The sequence below is a fragment of the Rhododendron vialii genome, chromosome 10a (assembly GCF_030253575.1).
Source record: "Rhododendron vialii isolate Sample 1 chromosome 10a, ASM3025357v1".
NCBI lineage: Eukaryota > Viridiplantae > Streptophyta > Magnoliopsida > Ericales > Ericaceae > Rhododendron > Rhododendron vialii.
Genome location: NC_080566.1, coordinates 878,307 through 897,674, shown reverse-complemented (window position 1 = coordinate 897,674; position 19,368 = coordinate 878,307). Strand labels below are relative to the sequence as shown.

Sequence of the window (19,368 nt, the reverse complement as noted above, 5' to 3'; positions counted from 1 at the left end):
GATTGACCAAAATAAGAATAATAAAGAAAATGAAAGGAAAATTAAAAAAAATCTCCTACCATTGTTTGGATGGAAAAGAAAGAAAATAACAATTTAAAATTTTGTAAATAGTTAATTTTTCTTTTATTTTTATTTTATTTTCCTTTCTTTTCTTCTCTTTAGATTTCAAACAGAGCCTTAATCGAAAATACCTCGATAAAGTTGTGAGTAGAAAACAACATCCCATTTTTAGGGGAAATGACAATTTGCACTCTACTAGTGTTTTAAGTAAAATATTCGAAAATTTGAAACTCGGGAGTCAAGAAATTAGCAAACCCATAAACTTTTTAAAAAATGACCAGAAATGAGAGTTCTAACTAATGGTAAAAATTTAAAAATAGGAGTTAAGAGTTCACGTCCGACTAAGACACATTCCGATGACATTCTATTCTATGTTTGAAACTGTCACTTTCATTTTCACTGTTCTCATTTCATTTTTCATCATAATAGTAATACAGTAATATTTTCTTTGCCGACCAAAACAAATATTCTCTTATGGAGTAAAAAATAATACTAGACTCATCCGATAATTTTAATTCATCATTCAGTTTTGATATTTTTAATATTTACAGTTAACAGATAAATCTTGAGACGGTTCCTATTTAAACCCTGAGATGTGAGTTTAACATTCCACTTTTAACAGGTGACATTCTACTTTTTATTTTGTAATCTCACATATTAAGACAAAATGTGTGACTAAAATTGGAGTGCCAAAATAAATTTCCTTAAACCCTTCTCTTCTTACATTTTAAAAATTCTAATTTCTAAATCACAACTGACAAGATGCACTGGGAAAGTGACAACTTTCGAAATGCAACCATCATGTCTCTTTTAAATCATTGAATTCTCCAAATCGGTCCCAAAAAAAAAAAAAAAACCCTGATGGAAAAATGTGAATTGTGAAAATCACTTCCACGGTTCTGTTGCTTTTTTATATGTATATATACATGAATTGAATGTGCTAGGATTACATTACCAAAGAAGAACGTGCTAAGGAGCGCACATGGCACAAACAGTAATCTCCATCCCTGGCTTGCAAAATGAAAACAATCTCCATCAATGAAATCGGCATATCCAACCATTGCATATTTCTTTGAAGCAACCAACTTCTGTATCAATCACAACCTTTCTGGGCTTGTAAACCAACAAAAGGGGAAGGGGGAGGGCGAAGAGACCCGGCTTGGAGGAAACAGAATTAGAAACTACAACTAGCAAGGGGAAAAAAGGATAGAATACTTGCATGGATCATGTTCATAACCACTTCTCACAACTAAACGAGATTTTGACAGCACATATCACTCATGTTCCCTCTTGGGATCAAAACGCCAGAACATTTCGCCTTTGATAAATGAAAGTAGGTCGACCAAAACACTCCCATAATCAGTTACCATCTCTTGCAGGTATCAAGTTAGGTCCTGTGTGTTTCATATATTGAACTTTTGAGGTACGGAATCCAAGTCGTCAAAGTCCAATCTTTGGCGCTCTCTCCCAGCCTACATGTATGGCAAAACAAGTTAAATAGCATACCCATCATTTTAGTTACAAGTGCGTACAATTAGTTAACAATGATCTCTTCGTAAAATGTCCAAGGCAGGCTCACCTTTGCCAAGTACTGAGGGTCACAGGAGATGTGTTCATCAATAGCAGTCAGCTTCTTTGATAGAGTCATTATCCTGAAACAAAAATAAAGGCCAACTTAAGTTCCACCGCTTTCTGTTGCAGTATAAACAATAAGTCACGGAGAAAGGCCTTTAGATGTTCATTGGCTTTGTTCTAGTATAGGTAGGCAGGTCACAACCAGTATTTTGCCGTGTCTAACCGTTATCATAAGTTATCGGCAAGTGCATCCGAAGGAAATAACCATCCTAAACATTAGCTAAAACTCATCAACTATTCTCAGAAAGTTCGATTCTTTGATAATCTGTTTATTTCAGGATTAGAAGTATCAAAAGTGAAATATACAAGGTCATCTTTCATAGTTCATATTCCAATTGGCCGCCATATTAGGTTATCGAGCTTGTCACGGATAGCATGAGCTTTTATCTCTTTGTAAAAAAACTGAATTTCCACATTCTCTCAATAGCATACCTCTGGATGGATGAGTCAATTCGCTCAATCATCTCGCAGGTTTTGTATTGCTCAGGATCCTCTAGGAATCTAACCATTCCATCCTTCTGATTTATTGTTGCATATATCTCACCGTCTTGGATCTAAAATACAGAGTAAAAATTATTAGAATAGCCAAGGCACAAACTGAAAGAGCAGTATTAAAAAGCAAGACAGTCAAGAATTACCATTTGAAGTACATGCATTTCTGCCTCCTTAGGGCTATTCAGCTGCACTGTGTTGGCTATGTCTTGGAGGGAGAGAGTCAAGTATGTCTGAGTCAATCTCTGGATGTTCTGCTTGTACATGGATGATACAACCTGCTTTACCAATCCAAGATTGTGGTCCTTGGAAAAGAAAGGATACAAAAGGAAAACAATTCAGATGACCAAATGATTTGCGAAAAGCTTCACTATACCCACTGAATGAAATAGCATCAAACCGCACAACCTTGCCCGAGGATTCTTTTCCAAAATTCTTTTAAGAGTAAACTGAAGTGAACCATAGAGAACTCACATTTTCAAACTTATCCCTGTTCTCCTCGACATATGCCTCAAGTTCTGAAATTTTTCCGTTGCCATAACAAGTCACTAGGTCAATATAAGGCTGCCCAAAAGAGAACAAGACACATAGTGGTTTAACTAGAAGATCACAGAGTTTAAAAAGAAAATAAACATGCCATTTGCAAACAACTAAAATGCAAGAAAAACAATTACACAACATTCTTAAGGGAAGCCAAATTTAATGGGAGGAGGATTTATTTATTTGGGTTGCATAATGAACTGTCAGGGAATAAAAAGACATCAGAGAAGAAATATAAAGTCTAAACTGCACAATAGATGAATAGGACACAAGAAATGAGATGACTGTATAGGGCAACCAACCTAAATATACAGTTTCTAAAAACATAGATGGCCCCATACTCTATCATAACTGAAGAGACAAGTCATTAACTTAGAAGCCAGTTCAAAGCATCAAAGTTGGGCCGGCGAATATATGCTTTCCTATTTGTTCTGCAGTTCTATTACTTCCTTTCATTAGACTGGCATGCATTTTTTGGGGATGTGATCCGAATCACTGTGCCACTATCGAGCATATGCTGAAGATGTTAAATTGTCAAGTGACTCTGTTCCTGAAATTCTGACCAACCCTAAACTTGGATGGGCCTGAATAACAAACTTCTCTCCATGCATCACTTCTTTTAGCTTGCAACTTCAAGGAAAATACAAATTGGGCCCATTCCAGTAAAGAAGCTGCTGGTTCTATCACTTGTCCTTAAAGGCGCAAGTTTTAGTGGTTTGGAAAGTCATCGAACAAATGAAAATTGCAGATTACAAGTATTACCTCAGAGAATTTCTTCAAATTCCTTTGAGCCACTGAGGACGTGTATTTAGGGAAACTGGTTGAGAACTACCATCAGAAAAGAAACAGGTCAAAGAAAATGTCAAAAAAAAGGAGAAAAAAAAAGGAAGAAGAAGCTACAATATAAGGTTCTAAACAACATTTCCAAAAGAGGGGTGGTTCAGATAGACATTTGCCAAGTAAAAATAGGGAGTGTAAGCACACAGGGTGACACCAATGAATTCTTTTCAGAAGGGAGAAAAAGGAGTTGTTGAAACAGTGACAACTGACAACAACTACGTGGAATGAAGTGATGTGAAAATTAAACACTTCAAAAGTGATACATCAGAAGGTCAAAATAGTTAGCAACTTCCTTTTACCAAACAGATCCAGCACACTAACAATATTTTCTTCTTGGGAAAAAGCACAATTCTACTGGACGAAATTCACCAGTAACGACAAAACACAACAATCAAGGCTAACTATTGAGCCACTTCTTTGTAAACCTTCCCCTTCAGTTCCTTGTACCCTACAAGACCCATAATTATCGAATACAAAGCATTAAGGAGAAAATTAAAGCCAACCTGCCCAAGGTGAATGAGTGAGACAAGTATGTATTTCTTGTATGCCTCAACGGCTATGGCATTTATAGAAGACATTGGAGCAGTTACAACCTGATGGCAGCAAGCAACAAAGATAGTGTAACAATTAACAAGTAATCAATGGCAAACTTAACAATTATAAAAAAAACATGGCTGACTAAGGAAAGTTCACCTACATTGTGCAGAAGCTCCAATGCTTTGCGGTAGCGCTTCTGTCCGATGCATATCATTCCCCTGTCAAGATGCCAAAAGTAAATAGTTATCTGTCAGATGTTCCTTTTGATCCCAAAGCACCTATGAACATATCATCAGGCACCCGGGCAAATAGTTAATGAAATCATAAATCAATTATTAAGCAAATAAATCTACATTATATCAAGCTAGTAAGGAGTCCAGACGTAACGACTCAATAGCCTACAGTGGAACGTGTTCAATTAAGGGAACTAAGGCGCTTGAACACCTGAATGCCATTAGATGTGTGAACTCTAAAGAGCTCTTTTTCTAATGCTCTTTTCGAGTGGAACTTAGTGAGTTCAGGCTCTTAGAAAACCAAAGCTTTAATCTTTTGTCCGAGGAAGCAGTATGAGCAAAGCTGAAAGCTCCACGAGTAACATTACCCTGGATACCACTCATCGAGGCCCAGAGTAAATTCAACATATGGAATCTACCAGCTTATCAACACCAACATCTAAACGAATAAAACTCAGATTACACAACCCAAGTATTTTCTAAATATAATTCTCTAATTAAACCGAATCACAAATTAATACATAAAAGATGCTTGAGACTATGGTTATGCATTTTTTCCCTCAGAAACCTAAGCTCAACAGCTCTCTTTGCTGGTAAATTCTATATTCACACCATCATGTAGGTCGCTCGCTTCACTTCTCCTCAATGGCAACACAATAAACGAGTCGTGTTTACTAGCTTGACAACAAGCCTTCAGAGAGAGTAAGAAAGTGCCAATAAAAAAAAAGCTCCAAGAAACTAACACTGCGCTCCTAGTCAAAAGCAAGCATCAAAATAAATGAAGAAAACACTTAAAGCAAAAGCAACTCACCCATAATAACAATAAAGGAAAAAATCCTTTGGCTGATCCACCTCAAATATATCATCCTCCAAAACGCATAAACCAGTTTTATAGCATTTTGCCAGTACACAAAGGAGAAGAAAATCCGGATGCAAAGTAGTCAACTGTTCAGATGAGGATTGAAGTTTTCTAATAGCTGTTAGAAGAGGAGCTACCCCCCGTATAGGAGCTTCAAGCTGCATGACTTGGTCCTTGAACCTCTTGCAAAGCGATATGACTGCAAATTCAACATATCAACAAAAAGTGATAAAGGTATGTAGGTAATATCACACTTGTCAAATACAGAGATCAATACATTTTTCAGGCGCCAAACGGATCTGTTCTGCATCACATTCACTGATAAATCTGGCAATGGACAGAACCAATTCATTAGCTAGCTCTTTCGAGATCGTTCCAGCCGTGCATGCCTCCCTGCCGTCATGAGCCATAGAATATCAACCTTAGTTTGGAACCCATAGCAGGTTGTTTGTCTTACTATGTATGCCATTCGACTGACTCTATAAAGCGGGCATTGTGTTCGTAGACTGTGGTTTTAAACAAATGCAGGAATCAGAATGAACTCTATCGATCTGCAGCAGAAATTTCCAATGCCATGGATTTCAACTATAATATAATATTAATATTTCTTCTTTTCTCTCACTTTTCAAAATGAGTTTCAACAGTATGGAAACTTCTGCTCCTTGGTGATTGAGTTACTGCAATTATGAAGAAATTTTTTGTATATTACCCAATGAAGACATGATATCAAGTCTGGTAAAGTTTATTTTTAACTATAACAACCAACACCGACTGCATATCATGATAAGTCTGACGCTATGAAATCCTTATCATCTTGTGCCTCTTCATTTTCCTTTGAAAAAAGGCACTAACATATGGATAACTGATCTCCCTCACAGTTTATGTAAGTTACAAATCAAGGACTCAACTCATTTCTCTTACTTCCAATTTCTAATAAAATATGAACTGTACACAGATGCTTATTTAATCTATCTGCTAATACAACACAAATCACTTCATCACCCCCTTTATAAGTACCTATCCTGGACTGCAAGTCTGCAACCCACCTCGACAGTTCACTAATTTCGTAAGTTAACACACACTTACATGCCTGCCTAGCAAATAGTACAAGAATAAAGACAAAGAAAACGATACACTTGCATACTCTGTACTCCTATATGCAGTCTCGTGCATAGTCATCAAATAACACTGCATCCATAAACACTCCAATAGATCAGAAATATTCAATACCCGAAATTTTTATGCAACCAAAGCCCAGCCCTAAATCCACGCCCACCTTCGGAGATATCAATCGATTCAATCCCGTGGATTTCAGAACTCCAACTAATCAGGCATATACACAAATGCATGAGTATGTATACAATTCACAAACAAATTCTCCAGTACATATACATAAACAAACAACAACGCTAAAACGACGCCCCACACCTTCAGAAAAATATCAGAACTCCAACAACTAAACAAGCATGCAGACATTGACAAGCACAAATACGCATACTAATTACAAATATAATTTCCCATACTTCAATATGAACACAGAACAACACCAAGTAGGCAGTACACAAATGGATATATATCAAATCCTAACCCTAACAAAACTCCCCACGCAATGAATCACAAATATATTCTCCAGTACATATACATCAACGTGGAACAACACTAAAACAACGCCCAACACCTTAGCAAAAATCTCAGAACTCCAACGGCTAAAAAGGCACACATAGAAGCACAAAGACGCATTCGAATTACAAATATACTTTCCAATTCATCAACATGAACACAAAACAACACCAAGTAGGCAGTACACAAATGGATATGCACCCAAACCCTAACACAACACCCCACGCAATCTACCTCCCACAACCAAACCCGCGCGCTTGCAATACGAATTGCTTACACATTATGCATACGTACGGACTGTATACGCACAGTCGAAAAGAAAACGGATGCTTACAGGATGTAGAGGTAACCGAGAGAGTGCTTGAACGGGTCGAGGTCGGCAAGAGAAGAAGCGAAACGAGCAGACTCGGTCCGGAGAGTCTCCTCGGATTGCTTGAGGAGGCTGTGAAGGCAATTGAGGTCTTCGGAAGTGGTGCCCGATAGCCTCTTGGTCTGAAGCACCAGAGACTCCGCGTAGTTCATGTTCATGTTCAGATTCATCGTTTTCCTGTTTTCGTGTGATTTCTAGGGTTAGAAATCGATCGGTTTTTTATCGAACCAGTCGATTTCACAGCTTCGGAAAGGAACGGAGTGAGACGTCAGATGAGTTTTATATATGCGTAGGAGAGGGGACACTCCGGAGTTAACTCGTTTGGTCTGAGTCATAGACTCAGTGAGAAATGGGCTGAGTGATAAAAGGCCTCTTCGCGGATCAAAAATAAATAAAAGGCCTCTTCTCCAGGCCCGCGACTCTTTCAGGTCCAAAAATGAAGCCCTTATGGGACAATGCTACGTACACATATGTGAAAGATGAATGATCGGGAGGAGAGTGTATGTAGTATTATCCCATTAGGTCATACATATGTGAGAGATGAGTAGTCGGAAAGTGGCCAAGGAAACGTGTCCGTAGCATTACTGGCCCTAGTTTGCATGAAAGATAAAAAAAAACCAATAATGAGAAGAAAAGCTTTGTTGGGAAAATAGTAATGAAAAGAAAGGCTTTGTTTGGTTTGGAAATAAAGTATGAAGAAACTAAAACTTGTAAAGTATTTGGGGGTGAAATTCACTAATTCAGGCCTCAACGGAGCTATACTAGGATTCACGTAATGTAGCATTCGTCCCCATTACTTGGTCAATCAGCTTTTTTTTTTTTTTGGTTCTCATAATAAGTTTGTTCTTATTTGAACTTGATAGAAAATGTAATGATGATTTTTTTTTTCCCTTCTATTGAATCCACCCCTAACACCAGTGAAGGTGAGGGTTTTGTTTTACACTCTGTTAACAAGGGTGAGCTAAAAAGAAAGTGAATAAAACAAGCTAGATAACCCTTATGACCTCACTAAGGCCCCGTTCTACTAAAGGTTATTATTTTTTAAATATTTATGTTTCGTTTTACGAGACAGGACTGACAGGTTATTCTTGCAAAATACATAACTTTTAGTTCAAAAAATAAGTAGTACTTAGTTTATTTAGTGAAACACACCACGAGTCAGGTATAGTCCGGTCTTGTGTCGTGTGTCCTTGTTGTTGGGTTTAGGGAAAAGCCCATCCAATGTTCGGGAAGATTTTGGGCTGGTCTCACTAGGATCGGCCCATCTAATGGGCCAACCCACACAAAAACACGGCCCATTTCCGAGTCCAAAATGCAAAGGTAATAGTAGTAACTCCCAGTAGTGAGTTGTAGTCATCTGAACCGAAAAGCGAGAGAGAGAGAGAGAGAGAGAGAGATTGAGGAGTGAGAAGCAAGTGCAGTGAGTCCGGCGATCTGTCCCGTCCCCCATCATCTTTCATCCAATAACAGGTATGAATTCTCTGCTCTTCCAAATTTGTAGTGGGATTTTGATGACCAAAATTAGTACTCGAATCTCCGTTGCTGCGATTTTGAGTCTGAATCATATCTTTTGTACAAAAATATTAGCTTTTGATCGGCATTCCTAATCCAACGAATTTGCTTCATCAAAGGCAGTCGTTCTTGATTCTTGTTATCACGAGCCTTTGGTTGTTAATTTGGAATTCCCTAATGGAGACATCTAGTAAGTAGTAACGTTTGAGTAGTTAGTCTGATTCTAAGTGCAAATTTTTTCTTATAACAGAAAATTTATTGATTTCTTTGTGGGTTTAAAGAATACTTTAGAAGAACTCAAGAAAAAAGGGAATTTTTTTTTTTTTTAATAGATGATCGGTGAAATGGCTTGAATTGTTGGATTGTGGACAAGAAAGGTGGCTAGCTAAATAAAAAATGTGTATTGTTCCTTGGTGATTTAACTAGTTGTGAGAGATGGATTACCATTATGTGTACAAAGATGTGGAAGGAGCGTCGACGCAATGGGACGACATCCAGAGAAAACTGGGAAACCTTCCTCCTAAACCCCCTCCGTTCCAGCCTCCTCCTTTTACCCCATCCGAAGCCCAAGACTCCAAACCCAAAGACAAATCGTGGATCGATATCAGGACCGAGGATCAGCTTGAAGATCTCGAAGACGACCCCGATCTCAACGACGATCGCTTCCTTGAAGAGTACCGGTAATTTTTAGCTCAGTTTCTGTTTGTTTTGTTCGACAAGAAAGTTTCTTGGTAACTTATTTCCAGGAAATAGGTAAATTTGGAGGTTTAATTAAAAATAATCTGTGTTTAGGTATTTTTAGATAGTCATATCCAGGTAACTTATCTCCAGGAAAGATTGAGGTTTAAAATGAACACCCGTGAAGAAAAATCAACGCCTATGATAATTTCTCAAGTATTTCTGTGTTGATTTATAAATTGCCTGGTAATTATTCCAGGAAAGAGGTAAAATCTAGTTGTTAGATATTTTATCTCGAATAAGTGAAAATCCATGAAGAAAGATGAACACTTATGAGAATCTGTAGTGAAGCTAGTGTGATGTTCCACTCTACATGATTTGGAGCCCTAATTCTTTTGCAATTTGATTGGTTTAGGAAGAAAAGGTTGGCAGAGATGAGAGAAGTAGCTAAGGTTCGGAGGTATGGATCAGTGGTTCCAATTTCTGGATCTGATTTCGTACGTGAGGTTTCTCAAGCTCCAGAAGATGTTTGGGTCGTGGTGATTTTATACAAAGATGGGTAATAACTGATTTTTGAAAATCTGATACTTCAACTGTTTTACTACTTGTTGGAAATACGATCCGTACTTCAAACGAGAAACTATTGATTGTGCTACTTCTTGTTAAGATGATGTCTACCGGTTGCAGTCCTAGCTATGTTTCAAAATTTGATACTTCCTGTTGATCTGCTACTTATTGAATTGATTGTTGTGCACTTGTGCTACTTATGGAACTTATTGTCATTATTTGTTAGGTTCTTAGCAGCATTCTGTCTACTACAGATGTCTTTGGATGTGTATGCATTTCTGTTTGATCATGCATGTGTGTCTTGATCTCTGTCTTTAGCTTTCATGGGTACCCCTATGTGATTATTCATGCTTGTTTTGATCTCTGTTTTGATTTTCTATAGATACCCAGAATGTGGGCTTCTTCTGCAATGTTTGGAAGACCTGGCAACGAAATATCCAGGAACAAAATTTGTGAAGATCATATCTACTGACTGCATACCTAACTATCCCGATCGAAATCTTCCCACTCTTTTGGTCTACAATAATGGTGCTGTCAAGGGGAATTATGTAGGATTGCATAGTTTTGGTCGCAGGTGTACTCCAGAAGGTATATCTCAAATTTGCTTTATCGTTTTTTATTTATTTTAACTTTTGGCCCCTTGAAATGTGGCATTAAGTAGTTGCTTCTCCTAGAACTAGAGGTTATGCACCAATGACGTGCGTGCTTTAAAACCATCAAGAACTCCTATTTCAGATCTTTGCATCAGTTTATGTACATATCAGCTTTCTAATATGTTTTCTTGTCGATGGTTTCTGTGAGAAGAGGTGTGAGTAATAGTTAGCCATCACAGTTGCACTGTTTCTCTCCTCTATGATGGAGCACGGGATTAGGAATTTTACAGTTTATTTTTGCATCTTCTTTTTCTTCTTTGAGGATGGAAGTTAAACCTGGAAATGTAAGGTTCCTGCATGCACATAATGGCACCAGTGAGGCAGTGACCAGTTGTTTTCGCTGTGTATTTATGTGTCATGTCCACATGCAATGCTTCTACGATATCAGCCGTGAACATCTTCTCATTTGCAGCATGATTTATATTTTCAGCCTCTTATCTTGTGTGCATTCTGATTTAAAATGGTTGTTACTTTTCCCCTCGTTATACATTTCCGTATTGGTAGGTGTTGCCTTGGTCCTCTGCCAATCCAATCCTGTTCTCGTTGACGGGCAAAGTGGAAGCGAGCAATCAAGAAAAGCAGTCCTTAATGGCGTTCGGCAGAGGCTCATAGAGAAGGTTGTTAGAGACCATGAAGATGATGATGCTGGATCTTCAAGTGATTAGGGTCTTCAAGGTATCATTTTCCGGGGAGCTACTTTTTATTTTCTTTTGTGGGTTTTCTCCGTAACAAAGCTCTAAAATTCATGTTGCGCTTTGGTAGAGATGTTGTATGTCCATTCATCTATTAACTAAAGTTATGTGGTGTGAAATGATGTAGTTATGAATCTCAAATTTGCTGATTTGCAGTTCAGAAATTTTCCTCGTATTGATATGTTTTGTTCCCTTTTTAAAGTGTGAAGTTTTGGAGTTATTGACTTTTTACATTACGAAGTGAGCTGATTTTCCATTGAGATCCAATAGTGTTTTCGTTCACGATGTTGAAGTCCATTAAGACCTACAAAATGAACAACTCAAAATGTCATGCAATACTTCAATTTCATATTGCATCACATGAGAAATGGTCACCCGAGAAGATCTTGATTATAACGAGACTTGGAATTTTTTCCTTCGCATTCGTTGAATAGTCATGGGCGTAAAAGAAGAATCACACCTCCAAAATACAGTGACGGGAAAATTTGCCAGTTTTCGTACTGCATTTTTGGGCTTATACCTAATAGCTGGATCATGCCAATGACGGGAAACAGAACGTTTTGATCCGTAACTTAGAAATGTAGATGTCCCAATAAATTTTGGGCAATATGACTGAACCCAAAGACCATATAGATTGATAAACAAATCCTGAGATTCTACTTTGAAGAATATAGTATTTGCTTTTACAACTACATCAATCAAAATTTTTACAGCGGGACACATAGTTCAGTACTTCGAGACAAAGTACTTCCAATACCCAAACATCTATACAGACTTCCTACTCATAATACTTGAAAGTAAAACCCTGCATCATGTTTCCAGTTGCTTTCTACCAAATACAGCCTCCTTTGTCACAAGCTTTATCCCCCTCACCCACAGCTCCGCCGCCTCCAATCCACCCGAACACACGAAATGCACTTCCTTGTTCTTCGTTGTCACCACCCGAAACACCCCAGGCTCACTGGCATCACCCTTCCTCTGTCTAAACCTCTTAAACCTCGAGCTGGGTCCCAACTCGACCTCTTGACACAGGACATTCCTTGTGCTCGAATTCCCCCACCTCAAAACCCCCGTGGCCTCGACCATTTTAACAACCTTGCTATGCGGCGATCCTTTTCCTCCCTTGGTATGCTTTGACACAATAGCACCACTTAAAACCAGTTTCCGAGCAAGCTCATCAAGTATCACCCTTACTGCATCGTTCTGTGCCCTAGCCTTCCTCGCGAGTAATAGTGCAGTTTCACCCTTCACATTTTTCAAGTCGCAACAGGCTCCAAAGGAAATCAATAGCTCACACATGCGTGCATGGCCTTCTCTGGCAGCCAACATGAGTGGCGTGTATCCATCTCCATCAGAAACATTTACGTCATATCCCCTATTCATCAACAGTCTCACTGCGTCCACGTCTCCACGCCGAGCCGCACAATGTAGGGCATAAAAACCTCCCCCATTGCGATTTCCATTTTCAAGAGCAAATTCTAGCATTACCTTCTCAAATAGATCACGCTTTTGATTTAGTTCAGATAGGGTAAGGGCAGTCTCGCCAGATTTGTTACACAGCTTCACATCAGCCCCGGCATATACAAGTAACCGGAAAGCTTCAACGTAACCTTCCATTGCAGTAACCATGACAGCGGAGAAACCCTTATGATCTTGATAGTCAAGATTAATTTCGGGCCATCCAATTAGAGCTTTCAAGGCTTCAATATCACCCGATCGAGCAACAAACATAAGAGGAGAAAAAACAGATGTATTGCTAGATCTGGGAACTTTTCCAGACCTAATAACATCCAGCACAGCTTGCTGAAAACCAAGGGACCACCGGTTTGATTCCGCGATTGACCATACAGACTGACCGGCTATATTGACCAAGCCGAAATCAGCACCAGCTGAGGCCAAAACTTTTAGACACCCTTCCCTATTATATTTTGCACAGATCATTAGAGCTGTCTCAGCAATGTCTATCTTTGAGTTCATATCACAGCCATTATCAACAAGGGATTCAAGTATTTCTGAACAACCGAGACGGGCAGCCATGTGTATTGGACGAAATTCAGCTTTTTGGGTTCTAACAGGGGCTTCGACATGTGAACCGCAACTTAAGAGCACATTGACGGCTCCTGTACTGCCACATAGAATGGCATGGTGGAGGAGGGTTCTTCCATGGTGTGGGCTGTCGGGGGAGACTGCTTGGAGGAGCATGCGCAAGATAGCGCCACTTTGTTCGAAATATTCCACTGCGCACCAAGTGATGGCGTAGGGCTCTGCTAATCCAGCGCCCACTCTGAACTCTTCACCTGAAGCAGGGTCCCATGACCATGCCCCTAGTTGCACTTTGATGTCTGTTCTAGCGCCAGCCTGTTTTACAATTGGAGAAAGCAAGTTTGTCATTTTCCAAACAGAGTGAAGAGAAAAAAGAAAAACAAAAAAGAAGACCATTGCAAATTGTCATTTTCTGTTTTATTCCGTAGTACGATTCAGTGTACCATGGAGATACGGTAGGTTTCTGTTGAGATTCTAAATTTGTGATGTAGCACGCACAATTATGAAAATGGAAATGTTGTCAAGATTCGAGGACAAATCCAGCTATTTCCAGTTGTTACCCTGACAACTTTTAGAGAGGACCACCCCATTACCCATAGATGAATACCAAATCCCTTTCCTGAGAATCATGAGCAGTATTACACGTGTTGGAGAACGAATCCTGCAAAAGCACAAGATACACTCCCCTCGGTATCTCGGATGCTTCAAACATAGGATGATATAACCTTGGAGGATGTGTTATTGCTAATCCCCTCACCAGTAGTCTTGAAGGTTTAATACATAATCCAGTAGATTAGAAATTTGCAAAAGCCTCTTGATGGAGATAAAAGAACGGTTTCACCTCCAAGGCATGAGGCTGAGAGATGGATGCATATAGGCTTGCACCACATGTTCTAAATCCTGCTACTTTTTACCCAGATTAAGATTTATTTTCAAACAACTATCTCAATCAGCATATTCAACCAAAAATAAAAAACTATCCCAATCAAGATTAGAACCTTACCTTTAGCAACAGACGGACACAAGATATCTGCCTACTAACAACAGCAGCCACAAGTGCAGTACAGTCAACACTCGTGTGTAGAGAAGGCCTATATGATTGGAGCAGCACCCGGTCAGTTGCATTTGCATCTACTCCACACTGTCAATAGGCATAGGGTTATTGCATTAAATTGTTGCGCTAAATAAGCACAAATGTAAAGCACAAAGAGAAATTAATCAAGTGATCCGAAGCCCCTAGATTATCCCCATCGAACACCTAGGAGTAACAATTCCAAGATGCACCCAAGCTTGGTTCACTTAGCCACAATATTAACATTCTATTTTTGCATACCACAGGAGTTTGTGTATAATTCATCCAATCTTAAACTTCAGCAAACTGACAAGCAGCAAAATGTTTTTCCAGACAATTTTGACAAGAAAACAAAGTTTTATGCTGAGAATGATCAACAGTTGATGAAAACGATTGGGTTTTAACCAGAGCAACTTTCTAGAGAACGTGGTAAGCAGGTCCATAAAAAAGTTAGAGAGCAGAAAAGCTGCATCTATTGTATTAAACTCAACCTACATACTTACCAAAAAAAAACTCAACCTACATTGATGGTAAACGTAGGTTTACAGTTTGTTCTGTAAACCTACTTTGTTCGGTTACTTCTGTAAACCTGGTTCGATGCTAAAACTATTGCGGACAAAGTTTTAAATAAATAGTTCGATGGTAAAAGTAATTTTACAGTTTGTTCTGTTACAGACTTGCATGTCTATAGTTTATATCTTTTAACCAGAATCTTACTGCTGGACATTCCATTTGTGTCAGTGAGTAGGGTGTTTTACCTTAATGAGAGCATCTACCACGTCGGTGAACCCTCTGCAGCATGCAGTGACAAGGGCATGCACCGCGATGTGGGGCCGAATAAGGTCAGATCCCATGAGCAGTTCTGCAAGCCTTGCACACCCATGATAGCTAGCCTCCAACAAGGCCTCCTCACAAGCTGGCTGAGAAGCACCAGCTTTAAGTAAGATCTCCAAAATCTCACGGTGGCCCTCCCTCACTGCCGCTGTTGTCGCGAAGCCCCTGAACAGTTTCTGGTTCACATCAGCTCCAATACCCTGTCATTTCAACAAATGCCAACCCTCAGCATGCCAAATTACATAAATGACTCAGCAAGTCATTCATCTTGTTTTTTACTTGCCTCAAAATTTTACAGAAAGAAACCAAACTAGCAGCAGCTTTTTGGACAGTTCATTGAGTCCAGGTGCTCACGGCCGCTCAGGCACTCACAGACAAAATGGTCAACATGATAGATATGACACATAATGGGGCATGAAATATTTTACCAAGCAGCCCTTGGAAGTACATTAATACGAAGAAGAGGGGGAATGTATCATGTAGGTGGGCCATACTTCAGTCCCTCCAAACTATGTCAGAGGGTTATAGACAACCCAAAATGGGCTGGTAACCCAAGCCAGGAAATTAAAAAGCTTATCTTATGGACAATGTTACTTTATATTTTTCTTCATATAAGATGAAATGTATAAGGTCTAAGTCTTGTTGCCATTTAGATTTAGAGTAATGCTAGAGACACATTCATTCTTACATCCATTCTTATATCTACTCAAACCTTCCAGAAGTCCCATGCCAGCTTACTTCGATGTACCTACTTTTCTCATCATTACGGCTCACATTTTGCATGTCATGCATTTCACTTCTTAAAAAATCATAAATCATAAAAAAAAAGTTTACATTTTCTTTTTCGGCATGAATGGACAAGTCAAACAAATAATTTATGCTTCGGTTAGACTCAAATTCAAAAAGGAAATAACTGTATAACTTAAAATGACCCCAAAGAACGTCTCAAAGCTTGTTGCAGCATTTTAACTGTATAACTTAAAATGCATGTTACAGCATTTTAGACATATCACGAGCATGCAAAAAAATTAACACCAGCACATAATCCCTTAAAAGGATTTTTATGCAGAAGATGCGCTAAAAAAAATAAATCGAAGGAATTAAAAAATCAAGAGCATCGCTACGTATACACTAGTTCAAATGCACCTCTCAAACACACCATGCAATAGCTAGCGTTGGGTCCCACAACTTATTTTGACAATCTAAGCCATTCATTTTAGCTCCATATGTGTAAATCATTCATGTAAAAAAATCAGATTCATCGAATATCAATAAGTGACCGACTCAAATCAATTGGTTAACAAGGAGAACTTTAATGATCCATTTTTCTTTTGAAAAATGTAAATTTCTAAGTTTGCTACAAATGTCTAATCAACCTGATTTTTGCGTGGACAAGCATGTCAACAACCAAAAAAAAAAAAGGGTTTAAATTTTGAAAATATGTTGTGAAACTCACTCTATTAAGTGGTCTGTTTCGAAGGTGCGTAAGAAGAATTACCCAAAGCTTATACGCTGTACGTGGGAGTGGAGACCTTGTTGCAAGCTTCAAAAAGTTCTCATTGTGCTAAACCATTTACTTAATCAAGTCTAAGGCCTAATTATGTTCCAATATACACACCATATCTCTCTCTCGCAAACATGTGGGCTCCACATACGGGTCTTATGTGGGGCCCACATGGTGGGACCCACGTGTATGTGAGAGAGGTGTGGTTGGATCTATGTAAATGTGGTGTGTACCAATCATTTCCGATTATGTTCTGATCAAGGAATTTTCACTAAGCAAGCAGCTTAGAAGGAGAAAAAGGAGAGAATTTAAAGCCAAAATGCAGAGTCAAGAATAGCGTAAAGAAGGAAAAGGACGAAAACAAACGATCTGTCTACTGTCTAGCTTGCCCAATTTGACAGTACTCTTTGTTCTAATTGGAGAAAAAAACAACAATTAAGATACAACCAGGTACTGATTCGCTAAATCTGTGTGATAGGGACCAAAATATCTATATGTCCAAAAATAACGGTCCAGCAATTAAAAGGTAATTACAGAAGGAAAATTCAGTTTCAAGCTTCAAAATCTTCTTCCAACTAATTAAAAGCAAAGCTCGGGGTAAAAAAACCCATCAATAGCCTTAAACTTCATTTGGCTAAAAGTTATTGGATTTTTCTTTTTTGTCTTTATTCAAAGTGTTTTGCTTTTATTAGATTTTGTTAAATTTCTTTAGACGATAGTAATATAAAAATAAGAAACAAATTTAAAAAATCCAAAAAAATCCGTCCGTTTTATTATTTTTTCCTTTCAGTGAGCTTTTTATAAGTTTTTAGTCATAATAATTTAATACTTTTTATATCCCTCTCGTTTGTATGAACAAATAATTAAAAGAAATCTTAACAAAAACCAAAAAAATGTTGAATAAACTATAAAGACAAAAAAAAAATAGTCCAAAAAATTAATTTAGCCGAAATATAGTTTAATCACGTACTGAATCGGCATCCGATAAAAAAAAAAAAACCGTACGGAATCGGCACGTCTTAAAAATGAAACTAGGATCGGGCGTTTATTTTGACCTCCAAAGGCATTCGAGAACGGTAAAACACAAACTCATTATGGCACCTGGTTTCAAATTTTGAATTTACAGTACTTTACTAAACATTGGCGGAAAAAAAAACACACACACACACATCAAAACCAATTCCAAATCAGGTGTTTATTTTGAGCTAAAAAATATTCAAGCTACACGCTCATTTACGGCACCAGATATCAAATTTTGAATTACTTGAAACAGAGTAAAACAAGTACGGCTCCTAAACGAGCCAAGCTACTGGAGCCCTCATATGTGTTTGTTAAAAGCTTGAAGATTGATTTATTTTGAACATTATTTTTTGAAGCTCGTTAAGATTTCAAACCAAACTTGAACAAGCTATTTATTACTCGGCTCATTTGACTTATTGTACACAAAAAATTCAAGTTACTTGAGATCGGCTCATATTTACTTTGATTAAAGCTCCTTTGAGATCGGCTCCTCTCATAAACAAGCAAACCTCTTAAAGTTTTCAAATCAAGCTATTACTCGACTGTGTGACTCGTTTATCACCCCTATGTAACACAAGCTAGTTGAACATTTAAAAAAAAAAAAGCAGATAAACATACTAGTGAACGAACAGATTGTGAAGTCCACCATTAGTCAAACATAAACCACTCCATAATCAGCTGGGAAAAAAAAACATTCGAAGTATGCCATACGAAACAATACAACAAAAACCACGTCAACATTGATCGGTGAGGAGGGTGAAAAATAATCAATCAACCGAAACTATAAATCTAAAAGGGCATTACCAGTAGTTTCCTAACAAGCGTGACGTTCCCGGTATGCACGGCGAGGAACAAGGCGGTGACGTCAGTCTTGAACTCCTCGTACTCGAACCGGACCTCGTTGGGCAGGTCCTCGCGGCACGTGACCTCGGCCTTGCGGACCTTGAGCCACACGGCGCCGACGAAGTTGACGTCGACGAACGGATCGGCGGCGCACTCGAGAGCCGATCTGAGATCGTCGGTGTGGGAAGCTTCGAGGAGGCGGTGCGAGACTTCCGCCTGGCAGTCTACGGGGAAGACTTGTTTGCCGGCGAGGAAACCGCCGCCTCCGCCTGAGTGGCCGAACACAGTCATTTCCGGCGCAGCAAGTGGTAGCTGCAAGTAGGTCACTCTCTCTCTCTCTCTCTCTTCTCTCTGCGTTTATGTTGGTAGTAAACCTCTCTCTCTCTCTCTCTCTCTCTCTCTCTCTCTCTCTGTTTTAGTAATACTGTATTGTTGTTTCTGACTCTTCTAGTACTACTAGTATATAAGTAGACACGAGACTCGAGAGTTGGGGGGAGAGAAACTTGAAAGAAGTGAGCGCCAGGGACAACTGGAGGGGAAGGACTGGGCGAGGAGAAATTATTCAATGCCCCTGGGGACATTTATTGGAATGTGGTAGTAGTAACTTTTTAAAACCACGGTTAAAAATAAAAAAATGTTACATTTACAACATTTTTCTGTTAAAAATACTCAATTTGGACTGTGACGTCAGAGATGATTCATAGAATTGGGAAATTCTATAGTGCAACGCGTTGCAGAACGCACACGAATAATCGATCTCAGAA

General features: G+C 38.7%; 3 protein-coding genes across 5 annotated transcripts; 1 reads left to right on the top strand and 2 right to left on the bottom strand.

Moving 5' to 3' along the window:
- Window positions 1–977: 977 nt before the first annotated feature.
- On the bottom strand, window positions 978–7,461 carry LOC131304406 (COP9 signalosome complex subunit 3). Its single transcript, XM_058331630.1, has 11 exons — window positions 7,151–7,461; window positions 5,474–5,589; window positions 5,149–5,395; window positions 4,265–4,322; window positions 4,071–4,160; window positions 3,490–3,555; window positions 2,662–2,751; window positions 2,334–2,492; window positions 2,128–2,249; window positions 1,640–1,712; window positions 978–1,532 (listed from the first exon to the last, which is right to left on the bottom strand). Exons 1-11 carry the CDS (start codon window positions 7,354–7,356, stop codon window positions 1,464–1,466), a joined length of 1,296 nt encoding a protein of 431 aa, XP_058187613.1. The 5' UTR covers window positions 7,357–7,461; the 3' UTR covers window positions 978–1,463.
- A 1,069-nt stretch (window positions 7,462–8,530) lies between these two features.
- Window positions 8,531–11,463, top strand: LOC131304407 (uncharacterized). 3 transcript variants are annotated; one of them, XM_058331633.1, is made up of 5 exons: window positions 8,531–8,656; window positions 9,125–9,378; window positions 9,792–9,935; window positions 10,326–10,531; window positions 11,101–11,463. In XM_058331633.1, exons 2-5 carry the CDS (start codon window positions 9,134–9,136, stop codon window positions 11,259–11,261), a joined length of 756 nt encoding a protein of 251 aa, XP_058187616.1. In that variant the 5' UTR covers window positions 8,531–8,656; window positions 9,125–9,133; the 3' UTR covers window positions 11,262–11,463. The 3 variants fall into 3 exon arrangements, with proteins under 3 accessions (XP_058187616.1, XP_058187617.1, XP_058187615.1); XM_058331634.1 differs by having other exon boundaries at window positions 9,121–9,378; XM_058331632.1 differs by having other exon boundaries at window positions 9,031–9,378.
- A 432-nt stretch (window positions 11,464–11,895) lies between these two features.
- On the bottom strand, window positions 11,896–19,146 carry LOC131304334 (uncharacterized). Its single transcript, XM_058331553.1, has 4 exons — window positions 18,566–19,146; window positions 15,162–15,437; window positions 14,335–14,472; window positions 11,896–13,646 (listed from the first exon to the last, which is right to left on the bottom strand). The coding sequence occupies exons 1-4, from the start codon at window positions 18,893–18,895 to the stop codon at window positions 12,099–12,101; spliced, it is 2,292 nt and encodes a 763-aa protein (XP_058187536.1). The 5' UTR covers window positions 18,896–19,146; the 3' UTR covers window positions 11,896–12,098.
- Window positions 19,147–19,368: the final 222 nt, after the last annotated feature.

Bases quoted from the DNA above. Each gene is read 5' to 3' on its own strand.
- LOC131304406 (XM_058331630.1), bottom strand. From the start codon at position 7,356: ATGAATCTGAACATGAACATGAACTACGCGGAGTCTCTGGTGCTTCAG. The intron at 3,556-4,070 runs GTTGGCTTTAAT...TTCTGATGGTAG, and splicing joins CACTCATTCACCTTGGGCAG to TTCTCAACCAGTTTCCCTAA. The intron at 1,713-2,127 runs GTATGCTATTGA...TTTTTGTTTCAG, and splicing joins ATTGACTCATCCATCCAGAG to GATAATGACTCTATCAAAGA.
- LOC131304407 (XM_058331633.1), top strand. From the start codon at position 9,134: ATGGATTACCATTATGTGTACAAAGATGTGGAAGGAGCGTCGACGCAA. The intron at 9,936-10,325 runs GTAATAACTGAT...GATTTTCTATAG, and splicing joins GTGATTTTATACAAAGATGG to ATACCCAGAATGTGGGCTTC. The intron at 10,532-11,100 runs GTATATCTCAAA...CCGTATTGGTAG, and splicing joins TCGCAGGTGTACTCCAGAAG to GTGTTGCCTTGGTCCTCTGC.
- LOC131304334 (XM_058331553.1), bottom strand. From the start codon at position 18,895: ATGACTGTGTTCGGCCACTCAGGCGGAGGCGGCGGTTTCCTCGCCGGC. The intron at 14,473-15,161 runs GTAAAACACCCT...GCCTATTGACAG, and splicing joins TGGTAGATGCTCTCATTAAG to TGTGGAGTAGATGCAAATGC. The intron at 13,647-14,334 runs GTAAGGTTCTAA...ATTGTAAAACAG, and splicing joins GTGTCCGTCTGTTGCTAAAG to GCTGGCGCTAGAACAGACAT.